This window comes from Equus quagga, chromosome 5, assembly GCF_021613505.1.
Source record: "Equus quagga isolate Etosha38 chromosome 5, UCLA_HA_Equagga_1.0, whole genome shotgun sequence".
Classification (NCBI taxonomy): Eukaryota; Metazoa; Chordata; class Mammalia; order Perissodactyla; family Equidae; genus Equus; species Equus quagga.
In genome coordinates, this window is record NC_060271.1 from 77,966,811 (window position 1) to 77,992,341 (window position 25,531).

Here is a 25,531-nt window from a genome sequence, read left to right on the forward strand (position 1 = left end):
TCATGTTAAGTAAGCGCTTCATGACAGATCTCATTTAATCCTTACAACCCTATCGCCTTGGTACTGTTATCATGCCCATTTTACAGATGAGGGAACCGCGGCTGAGAGGTTAGGAAAGCTGTTCAAAGTCACAGTTGCACAGTAAGTGGAAGAAAGGCGAGTGTGGGCACCTGGCCCCAATGCCCGTTTTCTGGCTCTGCGCTAGCCAAAGCCTCCTCTAGGGTGGGGTGCATCAGGCTGCGATCCCAGCGCCTCCAGACAGTGAGCGCGCAAGCACTGGTGGATATGGACAGAGGACGAGCGGAGCGGGGTTGCGGGAGACCACCCGGGCGCTAGACGAATGCCTTCCCAAGGAGCGGGTGGGAAGGAGAGCAGCACAGTTAGGAAAAGGCAAATCGTTGTCGTGCGAGGCGGCCGCGGGGAGGATCCAGCCGAGACCGCAGGAGCCGGCGGTCAAGACTTTCGGCGGCTGAAGCGAGTGCTGCAGGGCGCCCACCTGCAGTTCACCGTTCTGTTTGGCCCGCCCATCAGCCCGCTGGGTCCTGGAGAGTCGACAACAAACTGAGAAATGCTGGGGCGGGGCGGGGGTGGGGGCAGGCAGTTGCTGTTAAGAGTTTAGACCAATCACCCCTCGGCCCCACTTCTCTCGACCAATAGGAAGTGGGCTAGGGCGCAGAGGCGGAAAGTGCGGCTACATGACAGGCATCAGAGCCAATCAACCGTGGGCTTCGTTCGCGTCCGCCAACCAACGGCGAGAGCGGGTCTGGGGGCGGGAGGCCGGAGCAGCTGTCAGGCTGAAGTCCGGCGATCGACGCGCGGTGGGGCAGCAGGAGGAAGCGCGGCGCCGGGCCGGGCCCTGGAGATGGTCCCCGGCGCCGCCGGCTGGTGTTGTCTCGTGCTCTGGCTCCCCGCGTGCGTCGCGGCCCACGGTGAGCGACAACGGGCGGGGCTGCGCTGCGGGGCGGGGCTGGCCGTCCAGCTTGCATGCGTCTCAGGCCGGGGGCCACGGGTCACCTTGGGGACCCCGCGAGTTCGGGACAGAGCAGGTCCGGTCCGGGAACGGACGACTGGAGTGGGTGGGTGCTGGTCCCCAGGGACATGAGCTGAGCTCGGCCTGAGGCTGGGCTCTTAATCCTTAGCTCTCGACGTCGAAGCAAGACTACACCCCAGGCCCCACAAGATCCGACCCAGGTGGCTGAGGGGGCGCCCAGAAGGAGGAATAAGGGACAGCTAGAGATACTACAAGCTGGAGATATGTATGTGAGTAGTCACATACATATACAGGAGCACACATTCCTACACGTGGGCTCACACGCACAAGCACACAGGTACGCACAAAACCTGTTTGCACGTACAGGAGCACCTAAACATATACACCCATACACGTACATGAGCACATATGTATACCCACATTTAATTTACACACATCAGCAGATGCAAAGGCCAGGCAAAGATGTGTGTGGGGAGGAGGAGGAGGAGTTTGGTGCTAATTCAGGAAGCCTTCCTGGGAATGTCTATCTGTTGGGAAGTCCCCACTCCCAGGATAAAAGGCTGTATAGCCCAGTGCCAAGCCAGTGGAGCTCTACCTGGCAGCTGTGATTTGGACAGTAGACAAGGATAGCTAAAAGCACAATCAGTCCTAACCCTAGCACATAGTAGTGGCTTGGTAATTTGTTGATTGACTATACGCCTGTGACAGCAGCTTCTGCCCTTCCACATTCCTCTGTCTCTCTGGGCTAAGGAAACCAGGGACTCAAGTCCAGGTAAAACATTAAAGTTTGGTGCTGAAGAGACATTCCTACACCCCAGAAAAACCTGGTTGTTCTGGTAGTTCTCATCCTCAGTGCAATGAAGCTGAACATAGTTGTTGTTCACTCATTCAGCAGTCTTTATTGAACAACCACTATATCCTAGCCACTGTGTTAGGTAATGTGGATACAACATTGAGTGAAGCTACAAACTTATGGTCCTTGCCCTAGTGGAGGAGACATTTAACAAAAAATCAGGAATACTGTATAATTACAAATTATATTGAAAATGTCAATGGAGAAAAAGTACATTTTGAATGGACATAAGGGGAGAGCAGTGATAGGCAGAAGGTCTCTCTGAGAAAGTGACATTTAAGCTATAACATGATGGATGAGTAGGAGTGAACCAGGCAAAGAGGTAGAGGTGGGGTGGAGTGAGGGCAGGAAGCGTCCCAGATAGAGGGAGCAACTTGCGAGAAGACTCAGAGAAGTGAAGAAACTGAGAGGAGGCTAGCGTAGTTTGAATATAGGAAGGAGGATATGAGGTTGTAGTAGTAGGCAAGGGCCAGATGGAGCAGGGCCTTGCAGGCCTTAGTTAAGAGTTTAGATTTTAAGGGGCCGGCCCCGTGGCCCAGTGGTGAAGTTCTCGCGCTCTGCTTCGGCGGCCCAGGGTTTCGCTGGTTCGGATCCTGGGCGCGGACATGGCACTGCGCATCAAGCCATGCTGAGGCAGCGTCCCGCATGCCACAACTAGAAGGACCCACAACTAAAAATATACAACCATGTACCAGGGGGCTTTGGGGAGAAAAAGGAAAAATAAAATCTTTAAAGAGTTTAGATTTTAAGTGTGAAGGGAAATTGTTGAAGGATTCTAAAGCCATGAGTAGTCACATGATCATATTTGCTTTAGGGCATTTAAGAAGGTCCCTGGCTGTCGTTTAGGGAATGAAGTAAGAATAGAGGCAGACAGACCAGTTAAGAAGCTGGAACAGTCAGGACAAGAAATGAAGTGGCTGAACTAGAGGGATGGCAGTGGAACCAGACAGTCAACTTTCAAGTTTTAGTGAGAATTGTTTTGTACCCAGGCTACCACATCTCCGCCGTGAAACTCTCAGGTCCACTTGAGAGCAAAGATGGATTGACCCTCAGAGAGAGAATACTGGAGCTCTCCGTCTTCCTGGCTCACCTGTGTAGCAGCAGCAGCAGCAGCTGTATCTCTGTGGTTACTAACTCTGTGTGCTCAACTCTGTCCTCTCCAGGGCAGAGACCATCTGTCCCACCACCTGGAGGATCCACTGGGCTGAAGCTAGGTCCCTGGGCCCAGACTATAGCCCGCCCATTTGAAGACACAGGTCTGTGATCTGAACCTGAACCAGCTCGTTCCCTGGAGGTTTCTCATCTGTACTGTTTCTCTTTCAGGCTTACGCATCCATGATTATTTGTACTTCCAAGTGCTGAGTCCTGGGGACATTCGCTACATCTTCACAGCCACACCTGCCAAGGACTTTGGTGGTATCTTTGTAAGTTCAGGGGGGGCCCCAGGTCTCTGACCCTGTCCCCACCTTCCTTCCCCCTACTAAGCTGAGGTGACCCTCTTATCCTTTCAACCAATATGGGAGTGCTGGGACAGGGAAGGGAGCAGAGTCCGGCTCTGCCCTCCAGGGCTGCCGTCAGAAGGAAGGTCTTCCTGCTACTCCTCTGGGTGTAATACAGACCTGGACACCATGGGGGAACACGTCTTTGGGGACATGAGATGGTGAAAAACCAAAGGCTCTGCTAGCTCTACCTCTGCACTATGTGACTTAAGGCAAGTTACCTCCCCTCTCTGGGTCCATACCAACCCCTCCCCGTTTCACAGAAAGGCAGGGTTGGGGAGGACACCTACTTGTGCTTTTGTGAGAATTAAGGAAAATGCTCAAGTGCCCAACACACAGAAATCACTCCCCGTTTCCTTCACACTTTGTCAGCCAGGTCCTAGAGCAGGCACATCTCCTCACACTCCGACCTGTCTAAATGTCTTTCAGCACACAAGGTATGAGCAGATTCACCTTGTCCCCGCAGAACCATCGGAGGCCTGTGGGGAACTCAGCAACGGTTTCTTCATCCAGGACCAGATCGCTCTGGTGGAGAGGGGGTGAGGAGCGGACAGGCACGGGCACGAGGGGAGGGCAGGCATACTGTAGATTCTGAGACCAGTGTTGGTGGTGGCGCTTTCAAAGAGCTGTTTTTAAATAATTCATCTTTTTAAGGGTCTTTAAGAAACATCTTAAGATTATCCATGCCATTTGGCCATTTACTTTTGAGCCTTTATAAAAAGCTCTCCATGGTCCTTTCATCCTCCCAGCTGAGATCTGGGGGAGGGGTAACTAGATTCCTGCCTTTCTTTCGGTCTCATCACCACCTCTTCCAGGGGCTGCTCCTTCCTCTCCAAGACCCGGGTGGTGCAGGAGCATGGCGGGCGGGCGGTGATCATCTCTGACAACGCGGTTGACAATGACAGCTTCTACGTGGAGATGATCCAGGACAGTACCCAGCGCACAGCTGACATCCCCGCCCTCTTCCTGCTCGGCCGAGATGGGTGAGGGCTTCTTGTCTCTGGCTGTATCAACACCCAGGTTGGGTGCCATGACTCGGGGAGGTCAAGGGCAATCTCCACTCCCTTCCTGCAAGCCTCATCTTGGGGTGCCCCAGTTGAAGGGCCAATAAAGTCCTCAGGCTCTGGAACTCCCAGAGTGATGGGGACAGTAGGGTATGATGGGGTGCCGAGACAGTGACCATCGCCACCTCTCTTCATGCCCTCCCAGCTACATGATCCGCCGCTCACTGGAACAACACGGGCTGCCATGGGCCATCATTTCCATCCCAGTCAATGTCACCAGCATCCCCACCTTTGAGCTGCTGCAACCACCCTGGACCTTCTGGTAGAAGAGTTAGTCCCACATTCCAGCCATATGCAACTCTGGGCTGGGAAGGGGAAATCCAGGAATTCTGCTGTTTGGGATTTGGGGATAGCATTTGGGGACAGGTGGAGCCAGGGAGAGGAAAAAGGATTGGGCCTTGGCTAGGCTAAGGGAAGCCAAGGCCTTCCCTTCCCCAGGGCCCCCAAGGGTGTCTCATGCTATGGAAGAGGCAAGGCCAGGCCCAAGGCTTCTTGGCTACAATCTGGAACAAAAGGGGCTAAAGGCAGGTGGCCCGAGAGCCACCTGTGATCTGCCACATCCCACCTGGCTCCAGCTTCCCCAGCCCAGGGCCTCCTCACAATGTCCTTCACAGCAGTTGCTGGAAGCTGGTTTAAGGAGCTGGTGTTTGAGGACTTAATAAACCCTCAGTGACTTTTTAGCAATAAAGCCTCTTATCAGGGTTGTAACTGTGTCCTAGAATAAGAGCACACAGGGGCGGGAGGGGCCTCCAAACTCACTCGTCTGGTTCCATGGCTTGTTTTGAGGTGAGGAAATTGATGCACAGAGATAAATGACTTGCTCAAGGTCCTTTAGCACTCAGGCTGCTCATCTTGCATCCCAACACAGCCTCCTGCTCAAGAACTCAGGAAGCCAGAGTTCAGTCCCCTGGGGAGAAGACTCAGAATCTGGTCCTGGGGATCCACACTGGGCCTCAGAGGACCTGTGCTCTTGTGCTTCAGAGACATTTGCATGGCAGAGTGTAGAGGAGACCAGAGACAAGCCTCAACTGAGGAGTTGCAGCTCCCACCTCCTGCCTTCACCTGGTCTAACTTATGCACCTTTGCACCACCTACATGACTGCCATGTGCCCTGGGGAGCTCACCAAGCCATTGTCCACAAAGCATTCCTGCAGAGGCCTGTCACCACTCACATTTTATTGAGAACAGTGGGCAGGCAGGGGTGGGAGGGGTGCTGGTGAGAGGTGTGAAGGAGTAAGAACCCAACAGGCCAGACAGGCATGCTCCACCTGGCTCTAGATCCAGGAAAGGGCCTGTGGGGTAAGCACCTGCCCTCCCGGGGAGCCCTCAGCAGAGGGACACAGCAGGCCCCTCAGGGAAGGTAGGCGGGAAGGAATTGCGAGTGATGGGTTATAACTCCCACAGCATCCAACCCAAGAGTGAGGGGTCGTGCTTATCTGGGGGAGGGGGACAAAGTCAGGGCTAATCTCAGAGTATCTAGCCCAGCTCGTCGAGGTTTCTGGAAGACTTCAACATTCCTCTGTGGAGACCCTAAAGATGGAGACTGAGGCCAGGAGAGCCCCTCACTGACCCATGTTAAACCGGTCCCAGGGAAGACTCTAGAGCATCCCACATTAAGGAGCACAGGTCTGTCATCCGCCAGGTCTCAGCCATGCTGCTAGAGTCCTCAACAGGAGAGGGTGTGAGGAAGAGGTGATGGTCCCCCACATGCCCCTCCTGAGGGAGGCAGAGGCCTCTTCCATACCCCACGGGGCCAGCCACTGTGCCAGGGCCTGAGGGACAAGGCACAAAGTACAGAGATTCTGGAGTCTGGGGAAGGGGTTAATCTCCACTCCCCTAGGTGTCCAAATGCTGGGGGTGGTGAGGTGGGGAGAGGGAGGTAATCCCCCTGGTTCCGTATTCCCTGGCAGAGAGGCTTAGTGAAGGTGCTCTGGAGGCCCTGTCCCCCTTCCTGCCTCTTCCAGGTGTGCTAGTGGTCAGAAAGTGGCCTTATCAGCTACAATGGAGGGAGGAGGGGAAGAAGGTGAGGGCATTTCACCCCACCTCCTTTCTTCTTCAGTGAAGTCAGGCTGTTCTCAGATTGCCACTTTGTTATCCTTCCATAGCAAGTGGAGAGGGGTGAAGCCTCAGGTGGGTGGGTAAGCATGGCCATGGGGGCAAGGGGAAGAAACATTGTTAGACCCTGACCTTGGTTCCAGCCGCTCACACCCTGGAGTGGAGGAGAAGGGGAAGGCCAGTTCTGAGAGGCTCAGTGACAGCACAGAGCCTAAGCCACTCAGCAGCAGTGTCCAGGGCATGGGGCCTGGTGAGGGGTGGAGGGCCTAGGATCCAGTCTCTGTCCTACCCTCTGGCAGAAACAGCTGGAATGGGGGGAAAGCAGGCAACAGGAGTGGGGAGTTCCTTCCAAGCCTCTTCTCTGGGGGAAGGCCCCCTTTTCCGGCAGGGTCTGGGGTAGAGCCCTTTCCAGGCAGGGGAACATCATACATCAGTCATCTCATCCCCCAGCTCTGCATCTTCTGGCTCTCCTTCCTCCTCCTCTTCGTCCTCCTCCTCCTCTGAGGTCACATTGGGTTCATCAGCCTCTGCCAGGCATTTGGGGCAGGAACAGACAAACAGATAGTTCTCCCTGCAGAGGGTGGGAGGATGGTGATGAGGGTGAAAAGTCAGCCATCTATCAGGACTGAAGGACCCCAGAGCCCAGCTACCCACCAGGTCCCCAGCTGGCACCTGAGGATCTTGTGGCGGCTGTGACGGCTGCGCTCCCGCTGACAGCAGTCTAAGTAGCTGATACAGATTTCCTAGAGGGCAGAGGACAGGTGGGGTCTCATGGTTTGTGCTCTCTATTAGATGGGATTAGGGCCTCCCCAACCACTACCCTATTTCCACCACTGCCCCATCCCCAGGAACCAGGTCTGAGCTGCCCTTCAGCAAAGGGGTGGGCTGCCCTGATCCATTCCCCTGTCCCTCAGCAGGCAAGCCACTATGAGGCTCTAACAACCTGTGTCTGAGACAGAGGGACTGTAGTTAGCCTTAGGCCATGGTTAAAGGCAAGCAATGGCCAAGGTCTGTGGCTGGGGTCAGAGGTTATCTTGGTGCGATGTTACTTGCCCTGGAAGAAGATTCAACCAGGCTCTGTGCATTGCACCAACAGCCAGGACCCCAAACCCACACTAGCAGCCCATAGCCCAAGCCACAAAGAGCCATCTCCTGTTTTCTTAGAAGCTACAGACTTGTTGATCAAAAGGTGGCTGGGGACAAGAACCTGGGCACACAGCTGTTTCAAATACTGCTTTGAGGCTTTCTGGAGTTATTTTTTGAAGAAGTGGGGTTGGGTAGGGCATACCCATGGGCAAAAAGACATGAGTCCTGGGGCACATGGGGATTCAAGCCAATAGCCTCAACTTGGGGCTCTAGCCACTACTGCTCCCAATCCCTGGACAGAACTTGCAAGGCCCACTGCCCACCCACCCCCCACAGCTCCCAAGCCCCAGCCCTCTCACCTCTCCTGGCTTAATGTCCTCCAGGGCAGTGACATGCAAAAGGAAGTTGTTTTCTGGGAAGGAGGTCTCTGCATTAGGGACACAGCTGTGGTTGCCTGGGTCACAAGAGGCAGGTAATGAGGATTATTGACTAATAAAAATAACAGCCTCAATTCTGCAGAGCACTGAGTCCCATCCTTCCTTGTTCTCTGATCTCTGCTAGGGCTGTAAAGGTCCTGGCACCCAACTTTCCTGTCTCTCCATCCAGTGCTCTTTCCTGAAGACCATAGCGCACAGGCACAAATGCCCTCCCACATCACTCCCCTCTCCCACCCACTCTGACTGCCCCTGCTCTCCTCACTGGTCAGCTTCTTTTTCAGTTGTGTTCCCAGTGTCTGGCAAAGGGAGGGACAGCGCTGTGAAAGGGATGGCCACGCTAGACCACTTAACTCAGTCCCGTCTGCTACTGGATGTCTGGTAACAGCTGAGCCAGGCCCTCTGAGAGCCTAGTCTGTGAGGGGTAAAGTGGCTCCAGAGCCTGGGAGCAGGGGCTTGTGGTAAGGAAACCAGCAGGTGGGAGGCTGAGATATGGAAAAGACAACAGTCTGAGCTGGCTCTGCACCTCCCCATCACGTGCTGAAGAGACTCACCTTCTAGCCTGAGCTCCCTCCTCCCAGGATCCTGAGGGCCTCCTAGGCTCTCACAACACCCCCCCGCCCCGTCCCCCCAAATCTCAGAGAACAGCGGTGGTGCAAAGCCCATGCTTCCCTTTGCAAAAATCAGAGCTCTGCGCCAGCCTTAGCACAGGGCCTGGCCCATTGGAAGGTTAATTTATATAGAAACATATACTAAGGCACAAGCAGTCTAAGGAATGAATAAAAAAATGCTCGAACTGTAAAAGCCCAGGGGAATCCCCAAGGAAGCTCAGCCCTAACCCTATGCTCAGATTTAACCCCACCAGCCTAGAAGTGGCCAACTGAGAGAGATGAACTGTGGCCATGAGGCCACCCTCCTCAATGCCAGGACTCACAGCAGCTCTGAAGCACAAAGAGGCCAGATCCTTCACAGTTAAGGAACTCGCCAGTTGCTGTAAGACAGTAATATGCAGATGTTATTCTACCCATTTTATAGGTGGAAAAAGGACTAGGCTTCTAAGGACAAGCTCTGGCTCCATGGTCTTGCTGCCCAATCACGACTGTTTTACTTGAACTTGCTTCTCGGAGACATAAGCCCTATCTTTCTAGAAACACTATCCCTGTATTTATCAGCACTCTCCCACCCCCAGCATCGATCCTCTGCATGGATCTCAGGGTTACTTCTTGTCTGTGTGTCCTGTGGATAGACCTGAAGGTTCCCACAGGCATATAGGGATTACCTTCCCCAAAAATTAACTCAGAGCTCCCTGGGGGAAGACTGTGCGTCCGCCATCTGACTGGGGGGCATCTCCAAGGTGGAGTGAGGCCAAGGCTCCATCTCACCAACCTGCCTCGATGTCCTTGTACAGCTGGTCAATGAAGGCATCCAGCTGCTCGCGGTCCTGAGGCTTCAGCTCCAGAGCGTCACAGGCATGGACCCACTGGCTCAGGGAGCTGGGGGTCCCAGGCAGCCAGGTTGGAGAGGAGGAGGCCCAGCTCACAGGGCTCTCCACCTCCAGGCAAGTTAAGCCCATTCCAGGGTGGGGGACCCATCTTCCCCAAGAGACCAGGGCTCCCAAGACCAGACTCTTCAGTCTCACTCTTTCTGACCCCCACCACTGTGTCTAGTCGAGCACTCTGACCAGAGTCACACCCTACTCCACCCTAACCTTGAAAGGAGCTGTGTCTACCTTCCTCAGTCAACCTCCCACCCACACCCTGAGGGACAAGTCCAATAGATCTGGAACATTCTCTCCTAACCTGGTCCCAATTCCTTGGCCATTGGTCCCAACAAGAGCAAAGAGAGACCGGAATCCATCAGGAGTGAACCACTGTGGGAGAGAAAGAGAGATGAGTGCTCAGGTTACAGCCACTTACTTTTCTTCCTGATATAACTCTCTGTTCAGGAAGTCTTCCACAAGTCAGTCCCATCTCAACTCCAGAAGACCAAGTCAGCTCTGGCTTAGCTGTCCCCATAAGAGACGCTGACCCAGCTGCTCCTGGAAAGTTGGAGTGACTGGGAGGCCATTGGTCCCACCTTCCCCATGCTCACCTGGCTGAGTGCTTCCTCATAAAGGGCCTCTGTGAAGAGTCTCCGCAGAAGTTCCAGCTGGCCCTGGTTTAGGGGAAGGAGGGAGAGACTTGCATCGCTGGGCATTTCCCATTAGCTTCAGGCAGACCAGAAGACCAGGTGAGGGAAGAAAAAAGGGCCAGCTCTGTAGAACGAGCTTTCCCTAAGGAAGGCCACAGAGTCCTTATTTCCAAAGAGCCTTGGCAGTCTGCTGGCCTGCTCCAACTGAGGGTGGCAACTCCCAAGTTCCTCCCTGTTTTCCAGCACTTGTACCAGCAGGGCTGAGGCAGCTTGGTTTAGAATGTCCGTCCTCACCACCCGCTTCCAGGCTCCTCAACCTGGCCTTCAGACCAGCTCGACTCCCCCTCTCCTTTCCTCAGACTTCAGTGCAGGAAGGCCTGCCCCAGATGCCCTCTCACACACCTGCCTCCACCTTCAGGCAGCACCTGCATGGAAGTACACTGTCCTTAATGAGAATGTGTAACTCTTTGATTGCGAGTGGGCACTAAGTACACCGGCAGCTAAAATTCTCCTGTGTCACACTGCTCCCTGAGCCGGTGGACCCCCAATCCTCCAGTTTCCATTATACCTGATTTGCCGACTGCTATCCTGTCATGACGTACTGCCTTCCCACATCAGGGCACCCTACCCCTCCTTCCTCTGTTGTCACCCCACTTCCCAGTCTCAGGTCCACGTTAGGTCATGAAGTTAAACAGTAGTAGGAATATAAGTCCTCTGAATAGATTTTTGGCCCCAGGCTCTAACTCGTTCCTGTGGCTGGGAAGGGACCAAATGTGGAGCTCCCCTGAGATAGCCACAGAACATCCCAGGCTACTGGGGGTGAAGGGGAGGTCATGGGAGAAGACGAACCTTGAATTTGTCCCCAAGGAGTTTGTGGACAATTTCTTCCTCCTCATTGGCTGTTTTATTACAGAACTGGGAGAAGAGCCTGATCCAACGATCCTTATCCTTAGCCTGCAGCGAATAAATATACTTCAGGGTCATGTTCACACATGCCCGTGCATGCAAATGCACACAAGGACTCAGACACCCACCTCCTTACTGCCACTCCCACCCACGTGGGAGGGGTAGCTTATGATTTTAAAGCCGCCACCATCAGAGAAACACCATCCACATGAGCTTCTAGGTAGACCCTTCCTCTGCCTGGGGACTTCCTCCCCACCGTGCCCACACCAACCATCTCCCCAACTGGGGCCAAGCTAGCCAATTCAACAATACTAAGAAAATAGGAGAATGAGGCTGAGGAGCAACAATATTAATGGAAGGGATCAGAGTGGCTTCTCTCACTTTATGTGAAAGACACAATCCTGAAAAAGTGGTGCTTATAAATTGAATGCATGAATTGCTGCTGCACAAGAAGTCCTCTCATAGATCCAAGATGAGGCCCCACCCCCCTGCCAGATTTGTGGTTAGCTACCCCGAAGGTTTACGTAGCAAGCAGCTCTCCTTTGGGAAGCCCAGGAGAATTCTGCATCCAAGCCAGGGTCTTGAGGTGAGGAGGAGACTGAGGCCAAGGGTTGAATGAGGCCAGAGTCAGCTTCCCTGGGAGGGTCAGGTGGGCTTACCTGCTTCACTGTGGCCACCATTCGGGCCATTAACATGATGCTTGCAGTCTCAGGAGGGTAGTGAACACTCCTGGGGACAAAGAAAAAGATTGGGCCTAGAAATTCCCTCCCCAGTAGCTGAGTTCAGGGAAGCCCAGTCTGATTGCTACAGAGAATCCTTCCTCCCAACCCATTTATAACCAAAGAGAGAAAGTCATCGGCAAGGACTTGGGCAGAACTTGACATCCCTATGGGCTTAATGTTGCTCTTTCTGAGAGTGTGTAAAATGCCCAGGATGGTGGGACTGGCAGCTCAGATTAAAGGCAGAGGGTTGGGTGATGTGCCCTCTGTTTAACCATAAGAATGGAGGAAAAATCTAGAGGACGGTAACTTAAGAAAAATAGCTGCATCTGCTGAGCTCAAGCAGGCAAGCAGACCTATCCTTTCCCAGACAGGAAGGGAAGGATAAATGAAAGAAGGGACGAAATGCCACCTACCTCCATGCCTCCTGCAGCTTATTGAGAGGATGCAGGGGGTCATCCTGGGAGGGGCCTGGGCACAGGACCTGATGGTACTGCTCAGCAGCTGCCACCCGACATTCTGTGCTGCAGTACATCACCTGTTGGAGGTCAGCACCCTAGGATCTGGCCATGAGGTGAGGCACACATGTCCCATGTGGTACTCATCTCCTCTAACTGCATTCCTTCCACAAACAGCCCTGAGCAGGAGCTCGGTGGTATCACGAGATGAGAAAGCATATGGTGCTCTGGGGGCATGTGAGAGGAGCACCTAACCCAAGCTTCTAAAACCATGGGAAGGAAAGAAAGCTTTTCAGGTAGAGGGGAGAAGCCCTGATAGGCTCCCAGGAAGAGGGCAAGCTCCCACCAAGCCTACTTTCTAGACAATGGGACTGGAACAGGGAGGACGAAACTGGAACAGTAACTGAGCCTTTTCAGTATCTTGCCCTACACTGTGGTTCTCAAGGGCCATGACCAGGTCTGTCCTCATGCCTATCTCCCCAAAGAAGACTTCAGCTAAGGCCTCCCTTACTGGCCCCCCTTCAGGTCCACTCCCCTGGGACGCTCACCTGGCAGTGGGGACAGCTCTGGTGGAGGTCCTTGCGCACAGTGCACAGCTCGGGGTGAGGCAGAACCTGGCCTGGCTTCCCGGTCAGCCTCTGAGCATTCTCCTCTGCCTTCTCCAGTGCCCGAAGGCAGTGGTCACAGGCTGAGGGAGACATGACAATGTGGCTTGAGAGACGGCCACGTTTATCCTTTTACAGCAGTGGAATAGTGCCTGGCACATAGTGAGTGCTCAATAAACATTTTGGAAGTCTGTGAATGAATGACTATGTTAAAGAATGGAACGAATTCATGAATTTCACATGCATTCAAAGGGAGATGACTCCCTCTTACCCCGCTGGAGTCCCCATCCCTCCTGTCAGACTGTCCCTACTTCTCAATGGGACTTAGTCTGTGGGGCTCCCCTCCCCTCCCCCAGACTTGGCTTTCCCCATTCTGGCACCAACTGACCCTCCTTTCACAGTTTGTCTCTAGCCCAAGAAAAGTGTGAGAAAAGCACGTGGCTGGCAAAGCTAAGGGCATCCTACTTGCTTCTAAGCCCTAACTCAGCATTTTGACCCAAGGGCACATGGCCTTCTCTTGGTAGAGGGCTGCATTCTGCCCCAGAGCCCTTTAGCATGATGTCCAGTCCCTTATACTGTGGGTCAGACTGAGTTCCACCTGCATGACAGTCCTCCCGCAGGGAGCACTTCAGAAGAGCCTCTCTACGGCAGACTCACAGCCCCAAACAGCCTGAGGTTAGACAGAGGCGTGGTTCTCCAGGGGAGACAGCCTTTCCTCCCAACACCCAGAGTCCAGAGACGTCAGCCAGTAGGGATGAATGCAGCTCTCTTCCATGTGCAAAAGCAGCTGGCCCAGCAGCCATGAGATGTGCTCACCTCGGTAGCGATAAAGTGCATTCCACAGAAACTGTGCAGCCACCAGGGGCCGTTCTACGAAGATGGTCTCCCCCTTCTGGATCAGCTGGGTAGCAAACAGCCCCTTTCCCTAAGAGGGCACAGAAGGAATAGGATGTCCATAAAAAGAGACAAAGGACATAGCTCCTGGAGGGCCGCCCAGCCTCACCCTCACGTGCCTCCCTCTCAGCAGAGGCCTCTGCCTTGGGAGGGCTCGTGGAGCATGGTCAGCACCCTCCATAACGGCCTCCTCTGGAAATGCAGCTCTGACCTACTTTCAGTCACACTTCTTTCAGCCTGTTCAGAGCAGGGGGCCTGGGACGGGGAGGGAGACACCACGTCAGCCATCTCAGAGTACTAAGAGCAGGAGAATTTTTAGAATGGCCGGAGCAGGCTGGGGCCTCCTGTACCAGGAGCTGGTAATAGCAGGGCGTGATAAATGGCAGGGCAGCCCTCCCTGAGGTACCCCTTGCCCCTCCAGGATCCTGGCAGTGATACTGCTGTTCAGGGTTGCAGAGAAATCCTATACCACGGGAGAGGGAGGCCTAGTTTGAAGGAGAATGTGCCCTACTTCCCTGGTCGGCTGGGTATCTGCAGCACCTAGCACAGTGCCACGCACCCGACAAGTTCTCAGGTGTTATGCTGAAAGGAATAACTAAGCCTAGCACCAGTCCTAATGCTAACTTGCCGTGAACCTTTGAGCCAGCTGCTTCACTTCTTTGCATCTGTTTCCCACATGAAAAGTGAATATGATGATAATACCTACCAGGCAGTTTCCAGTATGCAATGATATAGCACAGGTGAATGCACCTCATGAGCTCTAGCTGCTTACTACTCAAAGTGAGGTGATGGACTGGCAGCACAGGCATCACTTGGGAGACCGTTAGAAATGCAGAACCTCAGGCCTGACCTCAGACCTGCTGAATCAGAGTCTACAGTTCAACAAGATGCCCACGTCAGTCACAGGCATGTTAAAGTCTGAGAAGCACTGGTCTAAAGCACTGTATACATCACGCAAGGGATGAAGGATGAGAAAACAATTGCTGCACTGCCATTTCTCAAATGTGCTTCTAGACCCAGGCAGTTACTGACCCTGCTGGGCACCTACTCCCACTGTTCACTTAGGGAATAGGGGAGTGCCCCTGCCAACACTGAACAGTCACAAAGGAGAGGAAAAAAATGACTGACACACCAGTGAAATGTCCTGTCATGTGGCCTCCCAGGTAGCTCCCTGTTTCCTTCTAGCATTGGTGCTCTGGCTAGACAGGGGCGTCTCCCAAAGTCAGAGGAAGAGGATGTGTAGACCAAGATAGGCCCTGAGCAACCCAGGAGCCACAAATCTCACCCCTCTGAACAACTCTGGGAGTTCTAACAGCAGCGTGGGACAGCTGGAACAAAACCACTGAGCACAACCATGCACGCACCCTTGGTTGTCTTCCTAGAAGCCCCACCTCCATGCCTTGTAGCCCCTGGGACCCCAACTAGCAAAATGAAAACCTGGTCTTCCTCTATGGAATAAAAAGATATGACAGAGACCCACATCATCTCTCCCAATCTCAAATCTTAATGTTAGATAAATATTAATCTCTTTCTGGAGGACCAAATGTAGAAAAGATTTAGTAATCAAAACAAAGGGAAAAGAATCAGAGCTATTCTTCCACGAAACCACTCACCTCTAAAACATATGAAAGTGTTTCAAGAAAAACAGCTCTTATTCATATTACCAAGAAGCTTTAAGAAAACGCAACCTGAATGAAAAGGGCACAAACTATGCAAAGATAGTTCCAACTTGAAAAATAAGCTTTAATAAAAAGATTGTGCAAAACTCTAAAACTATGTGGTAAATTTTAAAATATTTATGAAATGGATGATTTTCTAGAAAATATACATTACCACAACTGAATTCAAAAGGAAGAAAGCTGAGACGGACTAATAAGCAGTGGTGACATGCACCAGTGTGGCATTCGGCTGGCATCCACTGTATTTAGTCAGGTTTCTGTTGTGACTGGTTGTGTCCTCGGCTCAGTAGTTGGTAAATTTTTGAAAATCATTCCTACCAATATCCATAGAAGTGACAGAGAAAGTGGTCAAAAACTACCCCCCACTGAGGCCCCTAGTCTATCTGGTTTCACAAGCCAGCTCTCTTTAAACCAAAGCACAAGTAATTCTCATGCTATCTAAACTATTCAATAACGGGAAAAAATGGAAAGCTTCTCCATTTTACCAAAAAACAAGCATTACTCTGATGTGGCAACCTGAGGAAGACAGCACAGAGAAAAAAACACAAACCAATCTCCCTTGATGAATATAGACGCAAAAAACCCAGAATAATGCATCTTGTCACCAAGTCTGGGTAGCTATGTGATTTTCTCCAGCAGCACATCAGGTGTGGACACGGAGACGGTGGGGTGGGCAGCTCATTCTTCCAGAGCTGGGATTTTGACAGAAGACTGCGATAGGACAACTGGGCAAGGAGAAAGGCGGAAGTGATGAAGCGAGGGAAGAAATCCAGAAAGGAGGGGCCTGAGGGGTAGGGTTCTAAAGTGAAGGTGAATGTCTCTGCCTGCTAGGAGTGGCGGAACGGAGACACCATCAAACTGTAAGCCAGCCAAGAGCCCTAGAGGCCCTGGGGTGAAGATGGAGATGTGAGCAGCTGAGGAGACCAAGGATGCCGGGAAGCTGATTTACCACGGATGGAGAGGAACGCTCCAGATGCTTCTGGAGTGGAAAGAGAACAATGGAAGGTTGGGTTGGGGAACTGGATCAGTATGAAGATGCGGAGAGCAGAAGACAGAGGAGTAGAAGGCAGACGTCTTGGACAAGGACACACACAGCCACTACTCATGATAAATTCAAGCTCACTAGTAAACAAAGAAATGTAAATGAGAACAAAGCGATTCCATGCTGCACATATCAATTGGCAAAGATAACCAGAAAGGAAAATACTCAGTGCTGGACAGAAAAAAAGGTTGTGTGTGCACAGAAATTGAGCTCCAAGACCTTTCACCTCAGGGTCAAAAAAACAAGATCCAACATAAGGGTTGGTACTTGGTAATAGGTACTTGAGTGAACTGTGGCCCGCCCACGAAATAGACTATTACTCAGCTGTTAAAAATTAATACGTAGAAATATGTTTGTTGATATTGAAAGATTTACTGCTGAATCAAAAAGCATTTTCTAAAAATGTAATTTTAATATACATATTTGCACACGTATAGGATTATGAGTGATTTTTACCTTCTCTTTTTTTTACATACATTTTCTATCTTTTTCTACAATGAACTTCCAAAACACGATAATAAAACGACAAAATTCATGTCCTGTTTAAACCCTTCCAATTCTCCCACAGGCTTCGGTCTCCAGTAAAAATGCCTTAGCACTCCGAGGCGTTTCGTGAAGGGTTCTGGCCTCTCTACCCACTCTCTAACCCCAAATCTCATTCAGAAGGTTCCCTGAAGACGCACGCTTTTTTACACTCGGTTACCTCGGCTCAGCCCGTCCCCGCCCACTGCCCCCGGGGCCCAGCAGCAATGTCCCCCGGCCCGGCCCGGCCCGTTGGCCCGGCACCCCCCAACCCGCCTGGAGCAGCCACAGCAGGGCCGCTGGCAAGCCGGCCCGGTTCCGCGGGGAGAGGGTGCGCGCGGAGGCCCGGGAGGCCCTGGTTCCCGCGTGACTGCCCCGGAAGCCTGCGCGCGGGGACAGACAGGGAGCCCCCGACCGCGAGCAGGGGCCAGGGCGCCGCGTCTGAGCTCCAGAGAAGCCTCTAGGCTCCGGGCATGGGGCCCCGCGGGGCTGTCTCCAAGGCAGGACAGGGTGGGGGCTGCCGACGGGGTCCGTCCCGGCCTCACCTTGGCGCTGCTCACAAATCGGACTTCCACGGCGACCCGGGCCCGGCCCGCCACGCCCACGCAGAAGGAGAACACGTCGCACATGGAGGCCGCCATCTTGGGCGCGCCTCCGCCTTCTGACCCTTGACCCTGCCTCGACCCGGGAGGCCCCGCCCCCCTCCGCCCACGGCCCGGGCGTGACCGTCTGCGAGGCTGCGAGGGTTCGTGCGCTAGCGAGTCCAAATTCTGGTCTCTTTTATCTACGTGTTTAGATCACTTAGTTCGTTGACTGGGTGTAGCTGGGCTTTTGTGCTTTTTCATCGGTACGGTTTTGTCTTCGGGGCCAGAGTGTACCTCTATATCAGAGAGAGTGTGTGTGTGTGTTGTTTTGACGTGTCTGTGTCCGACTTCATCTTTGTATGGATGTCTGTTGTCTCTGTCCACCCAGTGGCCAGTCTTGAGTCAAGAGGTCTTTGGACCCATCCCTGGACCCAGCTGAGGCGTGGGAGAGCAGCGGGCTGATTTACTCCTATCCCCTGACCCTTAGCCCGGACTACCTTACTCCACCCATCCGTCCCGCAAAGAAAGTCTGATGCAAGATTTCCCTTCTCTGTGGGCCTCTGGCAGCGGGGCAGACAGTCCTGTGAAAGATTAAGTGGGACCTAAGTCTCCCTCAGACTCTTCAGGGGCTTAGGGACCTTGCAGCCTGGGGTCCCTAGCTGGGGGTGGGAGTGGGGAATGGAGGAGGGTCCATAGTTGACCTCAGGTCTGAGGACCCCTGAAATTGTATGCAGAAGTGTGATAGGCACATTGTCCTGACAACAGGAGTGGGACCTGTTCTCTCATTTAGGACCCCAAAAGCTGCAAACCACTGACCTAAAGCATCTGCCACCACAGCCAAGCCTGACCGCTGTACCTTGTTTCCTTGTCCTCCAATTGACTCTGTGCTCCTGGTAAAGGAACCTATGTCTGCATTTGCTTTGGTCTCATAGTGACGTTTGGGCTTGGGTAAAACCCAGTAACTGCTGAATAGGTAACTGCTGATTTGAAAAAAAAAAAAAAGAGGTGAGCCAGTTGTTCCTGGAAGAGGCAAGTGTGGCTGAGTTCCTTTGATTAACAGAGTTGACTTTTGGTCCAGCATTAGGAAGGATGTCCCTGAAGACAGGGACAGGGTAGAATTCTTGAAGCCGGACCCTGGCATCCCTCCAGCTGCAGCCTGGTATCCCAGACAGCATCGTCCACTGCCTTGGGGGCAGGTAGTTTTGCAAGGCTGTCTCTGCTCCCCAACTTTCCTCTCTCTCCCTCAGAAAATTCTAGAGCAACTGGAGACCGTGGTCTCTCTGACCACCAGATGACAGGGCAGACCTCCTTCCACCAGCTCACCTCAGCACTCAGAAGCCATTCTAGATTCTAAATCAATACCCTCAACAGAGACCCACCCAAGAAGGTGGAGCACTAGAGAAATCAGCTCTGGAAATGTTAATGGCAGGCCCCACAGGTGTAGGCTATCAGCTAGGCTTCTTAGAAATGAGCAGATTCCTGGGAAGGAAAGGGAGCCATGAGTCAGGATTGTGAAGGGGAGGAAATAATAACCACCCCATGAAAATAAAGCAGAATTTATGACAAAATGCCTATCTTGGCAAAGGCAGAGTCCAGTGTCTCTATTCTATATAAAGATGGAGAAGGGGTCAAGGCAGGTAACCGGAGGGAAAAAAATGGTGGTCAGGGTAGCATGTCTATTCCAAGAAGGCAGCTGGGCCGGAGCTCCTTCTGAGAGTGGTAACAGTTCAGACAAAACGAGAAAATTTGGGGGAAATCTGTAAGGGGAAGTGGGCTAAACGGTCTACCTTTTCCTCCTCTGCTCTCAACTCCACCACCTCTGGTAGGGAAGTCTTCTGTGCCCTGACTCAGGGAGGCTCCTTCTCCTCCACAGCCAGGCCAGGAGACGACTAATCCCTAGAGAGTCCAGGGCTGGTGTGGGCACCACTCCCCCAGGTGAAGGGGGCCTATAAGCCTTAACAGTTAGCACAGCACTGGGCCTGGCACACTATAAGTGCTTTATAGACGTCATCTCAGCCCTGGGAGCTCTAAGTTATCAACACACCCATTATACAGATGAAGAAAAAGGCTCAGAAGTTCAATAACTTGGCCAAGGACATAGCTGAAGGCTAAAGTCTGTGCCCCTGACCATTTTCATTATTCCAGCTCCCAGGGGTCAATATAGAAAAGGGGGCCCCTGCTTGACAGTTCAGATTCCTCTGGTGCCCTTTGACCCTGTCGAGGCTCTTCATTAAGAAGTGGGGCAGGCAGGTCCAGTGGGTGTCCCCAGGAAGAACTAGCTCAGACAGCCTGCACTGTGCCTCTGTTCTGGTCCTCAGCTGTCCACTTCTGACTCGGTATCTTCTCTTTGGATGCTGGTGTCGGAGCTGCTGGAGGGCTCATCCAGGGATGCAGCAATGGCAGACGTGGCGGGCAGTTTCAGCCTTTGCTGCTTCTGATACTTGACCCTGCGGTTTTGGAACCAGACCCTCACCTACAATTATAGGGAGTGGGCAGAGATCAGAATGTGACCAGCAATTCCCACTGCTCCCCCATTCCCACACTGCCCTCTCCTCTCTGGCCAAAATTTACTCTTTCTTCTAAGGGAGGCATCCCCTCCAAAACACCCTTCCCTGTAATTCCAGTTGCCATTCATTCATCAACAAGTATTTATTGAGCTCCTGTTATGTACTAGGCACCATCCTGGGTGATGGTGATACAATGGTGAACAATAGAGGCATGGTCCCAGCCCTCATGGAGCTCAGTCTAGTGGAGAGAGATGAATAATAACAAACATGGAAACAAAGAAATATATAAACACAAATGGGGGTACAAACAGGTCTGAGCCTCTCTGAGGGACCAGCACTTAAGTTGAGGCTCAGGGGATGAGAAGCCAGCCTGGTGGGGACAGAAAAGTAGGCTGGGGCAGGGGATGACCTGTAGGAAGGCTCTGAGGTGGAACCAAGCTTGGAGTGTTTGAGGACCAGCAAGGAGGAGAACACGGCTGGAACATCTGAGAGTGAGAAGAGAAAGTGAAGAAAGGGAAAGTGGGAGAGGTCAATGGGGCCAGATCACCCAGGATGTGAAGGCCATGAGTTAGGAGTGTCGGCTTCAAGGCTTTTGGGTGGTATGTGACATAATCTTATTTATATCTCAAGTGAATTGCACATCTAGCTGCTGTGTGAAGAATGGATGAACATAGATGCAGGGAGACAGCTGGGAGGCCATTGCAGTGATCCAGTGAGAGCTGGGGCTGGTATGAACTGGGACAATGCAGAGAAATGACGCAATTCCAGCTGCATTTTGGAGGTAGAGGCAACAAGGCTTGCTGATGGAATGGAAATGGGAAAGGAGGAGGAGTCTAGGATGACTAGGTATTTTGAACAATTGGGTGGATGGTGGGGCCATGTGTAGGGAAAGGAACAGATTTGGGGAGAAAAAAAAAATCAAGAATCGAGGCTTAGATTTGTTAAGTTTGAAATAACTACCCATAAGACATCCAAGTAGGGACCTCAAAGAGGCAGTTAGATGTACAAATCAGAAAAGAGAAGTGGGCTGAAGATACAAATTTTGGAGAAATTGGCTTATAGATGGTATTTAAAACCAGGGGAATAGATGAGATCAGCTGGGCAGAAAAATTTGAGGTTGCAAAGAGAAAAGTCCCCCCTACAAGGAGGACAGAGAAGAAGTAGCCAGAGAGCTGGGAGGAAAACCAAGAGAGTGTGGTGTCTGGAAGCCAAGAGAAGAGATAGGAGATAAGAGAAGGAGCAGTTGACAGTACTGAGAGAGGCTAACGGGTGGAGTGAGATGAGGGAAGGAAAACTTCTGTTGACTTTGGCTAATGGAGGCCATTAGAGACCTTGATGAGAAGTTTCAATGGAATGGTAGGGAAAGAATTCATATTGGAATGAGTTGGGAGTAGAGGGGAGGTAAGGACATGGAGAGAACATAGCCAGTTCTTGAGAAGTTTGCCTGTGAAAACGGCAGGGAAATGATACAGTAGCTGGAGAGGAATATAGGCTCAAGGAATGTTTATTATTATTTTTAATATTTAGTCCCTTGAATACCTACTTATTCAGCACCCTATTTAGCATGAAAATATTGTATTATAAAGTTCTGCATTAACATCACATGTTGTTCCCATAATGTGATTTCAATTGGGGCCATTTTTCTCATCAAATAGGGAGTGTGCCAATGGTCAGGTCCTGTCTCCCCCAGTGGCCTGGCACAGAGGAAGAAGGCCCATGTCCTCCCATCACCCGCCACCTAGCACCTCATGGAGAGTTGTGTCTGCTCCCACGTGCAGCCCTGGCCCCACAGGAGTCCTGCTCCCACCTGGTTCTCCGTCAGGTTGAGCTGGGCAGCCAGCTGGGCTCTCTTCTTCCCCACCAGATTGTGCTGTTTTGCAAACACTTTCTCCAACTCTTTCAGCTGCTCCAAATTAAACATAGTTCGAACTCTCTTTTGGGGTCTCTCAGTGGCCTGAAGGGCCTCCACCGGTGCCCAGTCTGGGGGGCCCCATAGGCCTGGGCAGTGAGCCAGCTCCAAGCCTAGAGAGCAACCAGCAGGAGGAGAGGTTAGCCAGCACCCTCCATCCCACCACCCCAGCCCCCTATCTTGGAGGAGAGAGAACAAGCTCACAGCTCTATGCCTTGCCTTGCCCTTGGCCAGGTAACACAGCAAGAGGCAGGGTGGGCAGAGACTGCACAGAAATAACAGAAAACAAACAATGGGAAAGAAGGGATAGGACCGGCCCAGTGGCACAGCAGATAAGTTCACACACTCTGCTTTGGTGGCCAGAGGTTCGCTGGTTCGGATCTGGGTGCAGACCTATGCACTGCTTATCAAGCCACGCTGTGGCAGGCATCCCATATATAAAATAGAGGAAGATGGGCACAGATATTAGCTCAGGGCCAATCTTCCTCAGCAAAAAAAGGAGGATTGGCCGCAGATGTTAGCTCAGGGCTGATCTTCCTCAAAAAAAAAAAAAGAAGGGACAGTGCTGTGAGACTACCTCTGCCTCCACCTTCTCTAGCTGCCTGGCTTAACCTCTGGCCCTAAGAGGAGTTGCCAGGCCTCCATTTCTCCTTGTCCTCCACTCCTTTCCTTGGCTACTTCAGGACACCCCATGGGATGGGCAGAGCAGGGACCCCCAAGGGTTCATCCTTTTCATTTGTTCAACAAATACTTTTTGAATGTTTACTATGTGTCAGGCATGGTTCCAGGACAAAGCAGAAAACCCCTGTATAACAGTAAAAATGGTAAATAAGTATTGAGTATATCAAAATGATGAGCACTAGTGAGAATAATAAAGCAGGGAAGGACAGGGTGAGTGTGTGTGGGGGGGCAGGGATAGTTGGCATCTTTAGAAAGGGGAGTCATCTCACTGAGGTGACATTTGAACAGGGCCACTATGTACAGCTTGTGGCCTGCACATGGGTACCCAGCTGAGAGGCTAAGTGGAGTCTGAAATTCTGCCCTCTCTCCACAGGCCAGTTCTTGCCCTCTGACAAGGTGCTGTGTCTGTCTGGACATATTAGGGTGCCCTTCCTAATGCACACAAAGGTGCTATTCAGCTCACCAAGCTGTGGGCCAGCTGAGATGGAGATTCATCCATCAGGGCAAGGTACCTAAGTGGCAACTCGGAAGGAATGAGGAAGTGAGCCGTTGGGCTATCTTGGACGGGAGTGTTCTGACACAGGACCTGCAAGTGCGGTGCTAAGGCCCCTCAGCTCCACTAACCTTGGGGAGGCTCCAGGGCTGGCAGACGAACTACTCCAGCAAAAGAAGTGAGGCCAGGACCCCAACTGCTGAGCCCACTAGGCTTACCACAAACATAAGCATAATAGCAGAAGATGAGAAACAATCAGCAGGGCCTGATTAAATAAATTATGGGACATCCTTGGAATGGACCACTCTTCAGTGTAAAGAAGCTCTGTATGGATTGATGTGGGAAAATCTCCAAGATATATGATCAACTGAAAAGAGTAAAGTGCAGAGCAGTGTGTCAGTATGGGAGGGAGGGTAGAGAATGAATATACACATATAAATATGTGTGTGTATTGAGGTAGTAAATATACACAAAATACCTGTGGAAGAATAAAGCTGGTGTCATTGGCTACTTGTGGGGTGGGGGGAGGGGGGTAACTAGGTGACTGGGGGACAGAAAGGGAGAGGAAACTCTTCTCCATATATCTTAGTAAACATTCTGACGCTTGAATTGCGTGGATGTAACTCCTATGAAAAAACTAACTTGAAAATGAGACACCTGTAATATAAAGTAGTAAACTGCAATTAAGACCTCAGGTGTGTGGGGAGGTTAGAAAAAAGTGGCTTGGAGTGATGGGCGTGGCTCCCAGATGCAGTGGCACGTGGTTGAGAGCCCAGTGTTTCCAACACAGGTGGGAGGAATGCCCAGCTGAAGGGAATTGAGGAAATACAGGAGGGGGAAGCCCAGGGAGTGGGAGCCAAGTAAGATGGTGTTACAGGATTTTGGTAGGGGTTCATAAGGTTTGCACTAACCTTGCTCCAGTTTGCCTCATGGGCACATGGGGAAGCATGAACCAGATAACCAAAAACGGCAAAAGCTCATGTAGGTGGGTGTTAACGCCAGAGGAGAAGGGGACCTCAACAGTTAATTTCTCGCTGGGATTTAAGTGCCTGCGCGCCGGGGCACTAAGGTACCATTCTAAGAGCGCAATAAGCAAGCGGGCTCGGAGGAGTCAAGTGAGGAGCGCAAGTCACTCAGACCTGCGCAGTCGAGGCGGTATGGTGTCTGGGCACTTGCCAGCACCTAACAGCACCACCTGTAGCATCCGCTTCTCCCAGCTGAAAAAGGGCCGTGGGTTCGCAACGAGAGCCGCTTTGGGGAAAAGCTTGTGTGCCAACAGGCATTATCCAAAGGGGCTATGGGAGAAAGCAAGGGCCTCCATAAATCCCTCGTCAAGGGACGCGGAGCCAGGGAGCAGGGCGGGGGCTCCTCGCAGCCGTAGCCCTGGCCTTGGCAGTCTTCCGAGGAGCCCCTCTGGCCTACCCTTCCCCACACACCCCTTCCCCCACCTCAGCGTAAGCCTCGCGCTGCGGTCTGGTCTCAGCTAGTCTCTCTCTCTCGGGCCTCGGTTTCAACTGCAAGGTCAAGGGTCGTAGGGTCCCTTCCCACTCCAGCTGCGGGTGGTTCTCAAACTCAGGGACTTCTCCGCTATCATGTGCCGACTGTCGCAGCCTCCCCTCTGCAGCCGCCCTGCCTAATTTCCCGGACGCGGGCGCGAGGGCCCCTCGTACCTGTGACGCCGAGGCCCTGGAGGCCGCAGAAGTGAGCCACGCGCAACCCCAGCACAGGGGGCTGAGGGCACGGCTGGTAGAGCCCCACGCTCAGGTAGGCGGGCAGCCACGTCGCCGGGCACGCCCAGGGCACAACCGGGGCCGGGGACCGAAAGGGAATGGTCCCGAGGCCCAAGGCAGGGGGGGTGGCGGGCGCGCGGGGGCCGGGCCTGGCCAGGATGGCCTCGACGGAGAAGGAGGACTCGAGGCGCCCGGGAGCGCGGGGCGTGCCTGGGCGCGCGGAGTGGCTCTGGGGCGCGGGGGACCCGGGCTGGAGCCGAGCGCCCCGGGGAGCGGGCGGCCGGCTGGCTCGCGGCACGGGGCTGGGCATGGCGCGGCCCTGGCCCGGACAGACGCTCCCAGGGAGGGGAGCCGGGGGCCTCCGGGGCCGCGTGCGTCGGGGGAGAGGAGAGCGAGAACACCCTGCAAGAGGGAGCGAGACTTGCTGGCCAGGAACGGCCCCAGCTGTCGGCGAGGGCTCTTAAATTTGGCGGGGCGGGACAGGGCGGGGCTGGGGCTGGCCTTTGGGTTCCTGCGGCCCAGGCGGGGCCTCCCGCGCGCAGCGGAGCCCGGGACCTTCCAGAGTCAGTGTGCGCCCGGCCGCCCGGGGCCGCACCCAGTCTTGGGCGAGTCCAGGTGGGCGCAGCGGCAAGGAGCGGACTCCCACCCTCCTTCCGCATTTACAAATGCCCACCCTGGTGCTGTCCGGGA

The 25,531-nt window shown here is 53.0% G+C and overlaps 3 protein-coding genes across 4 annotated transcripts; 1 reads left to right on the forward strand and 2 right to left on the reverse strand.

Annotated features, from left to right (window-relative positions):
- The first annotated feature begins 783 nt into the window (after window positions 1-783).
- On the forward strand, window positions 784-5,111 carry PRADC1 (protease associated domain containing 1). The gene is made up of 5 exons (XM_046662218.1): window positions 784-929; window positions 3,168-3,268; window positions 3,773-3,882; window positions 4,159-4,326; window positions 4,553-5,111. Exons 1-5 carry the CDS (start codon window positions 863-865, stop codon window positions 4,671-4,673), a joined length of 567 nt encoding a protein of 188 aa, XP_046518174.1. The 5' UTR covers window positions 784-862; the 3' UTR covers window positions 4,674-5,111.
- A 457-nt stretch (window positions 5,112-5,568) lies between these two features.
- SMYD5 (SMYD family member 5) lies at window positions 5,569-17,580 on the reverse strand. 2 transcript variants are annotated; one of them, XM_046662216.1, is made up of 13 exons: window positions 17,483-17,580; window positions 13,617-13,725; window positions 12,744-12,883; window positions 12,154-12,275; window positions 11,678-11,747; window positions 10,962-11,066; window positions 10,074-10,136; window positions 9,782-9,852; window positions 9,369-9,475; window positions 8,917-8,973; window positions 7,908-8,002; window positions 7,135-7,205; window positions 5,569-7,033 (listed from the first exon to the last, which is right to left on the reverse strand). In XM_046662216.1, the coding sequence occupies exons 1-13, from the start codon at window positions 17,576-17,578 to the stop codon at window positions 6,886-6,888; spliced, it is 1,254 nt and encodes a 417-aa protein (XP_046518172.1). In that variant the 5' UTR covers window positions 17,579-17,580; the 3' UTR covers window positions 5,569-6,885. The 2 variants fall into 2 exon arrangements, with proteins under 2 accessions (XP_046518172.1, XP_046518173.1); XM_046662217.1 differs by having other exon boundaries at window positions 12,744-12,990; window positions 17,483-17,501.
- Window positions 17,581-19,835: 2,255 nt separating this feature from the next.
- On the reverse strand, window positions 19,836-25,151 carry NOTO (notochord homeobox). Its single transcript, XM_046661831.1, has 3 exons — window positions 24,782-25,151; window positions 21,836-22,050; window positions 19,836-19,994 (listed from the first exon to the last, which is right to left on the reverse strand). Exons 1-3 carry the CDS (start codon window positions 25,149-25,151, stop codon window positions 19,836-19,838), a joined length of 744 nt encoding a protein of 247 aa, XP_046517787.1.
- Window positions 25,152-25,531: the final 380 nt, after the last annotated feature.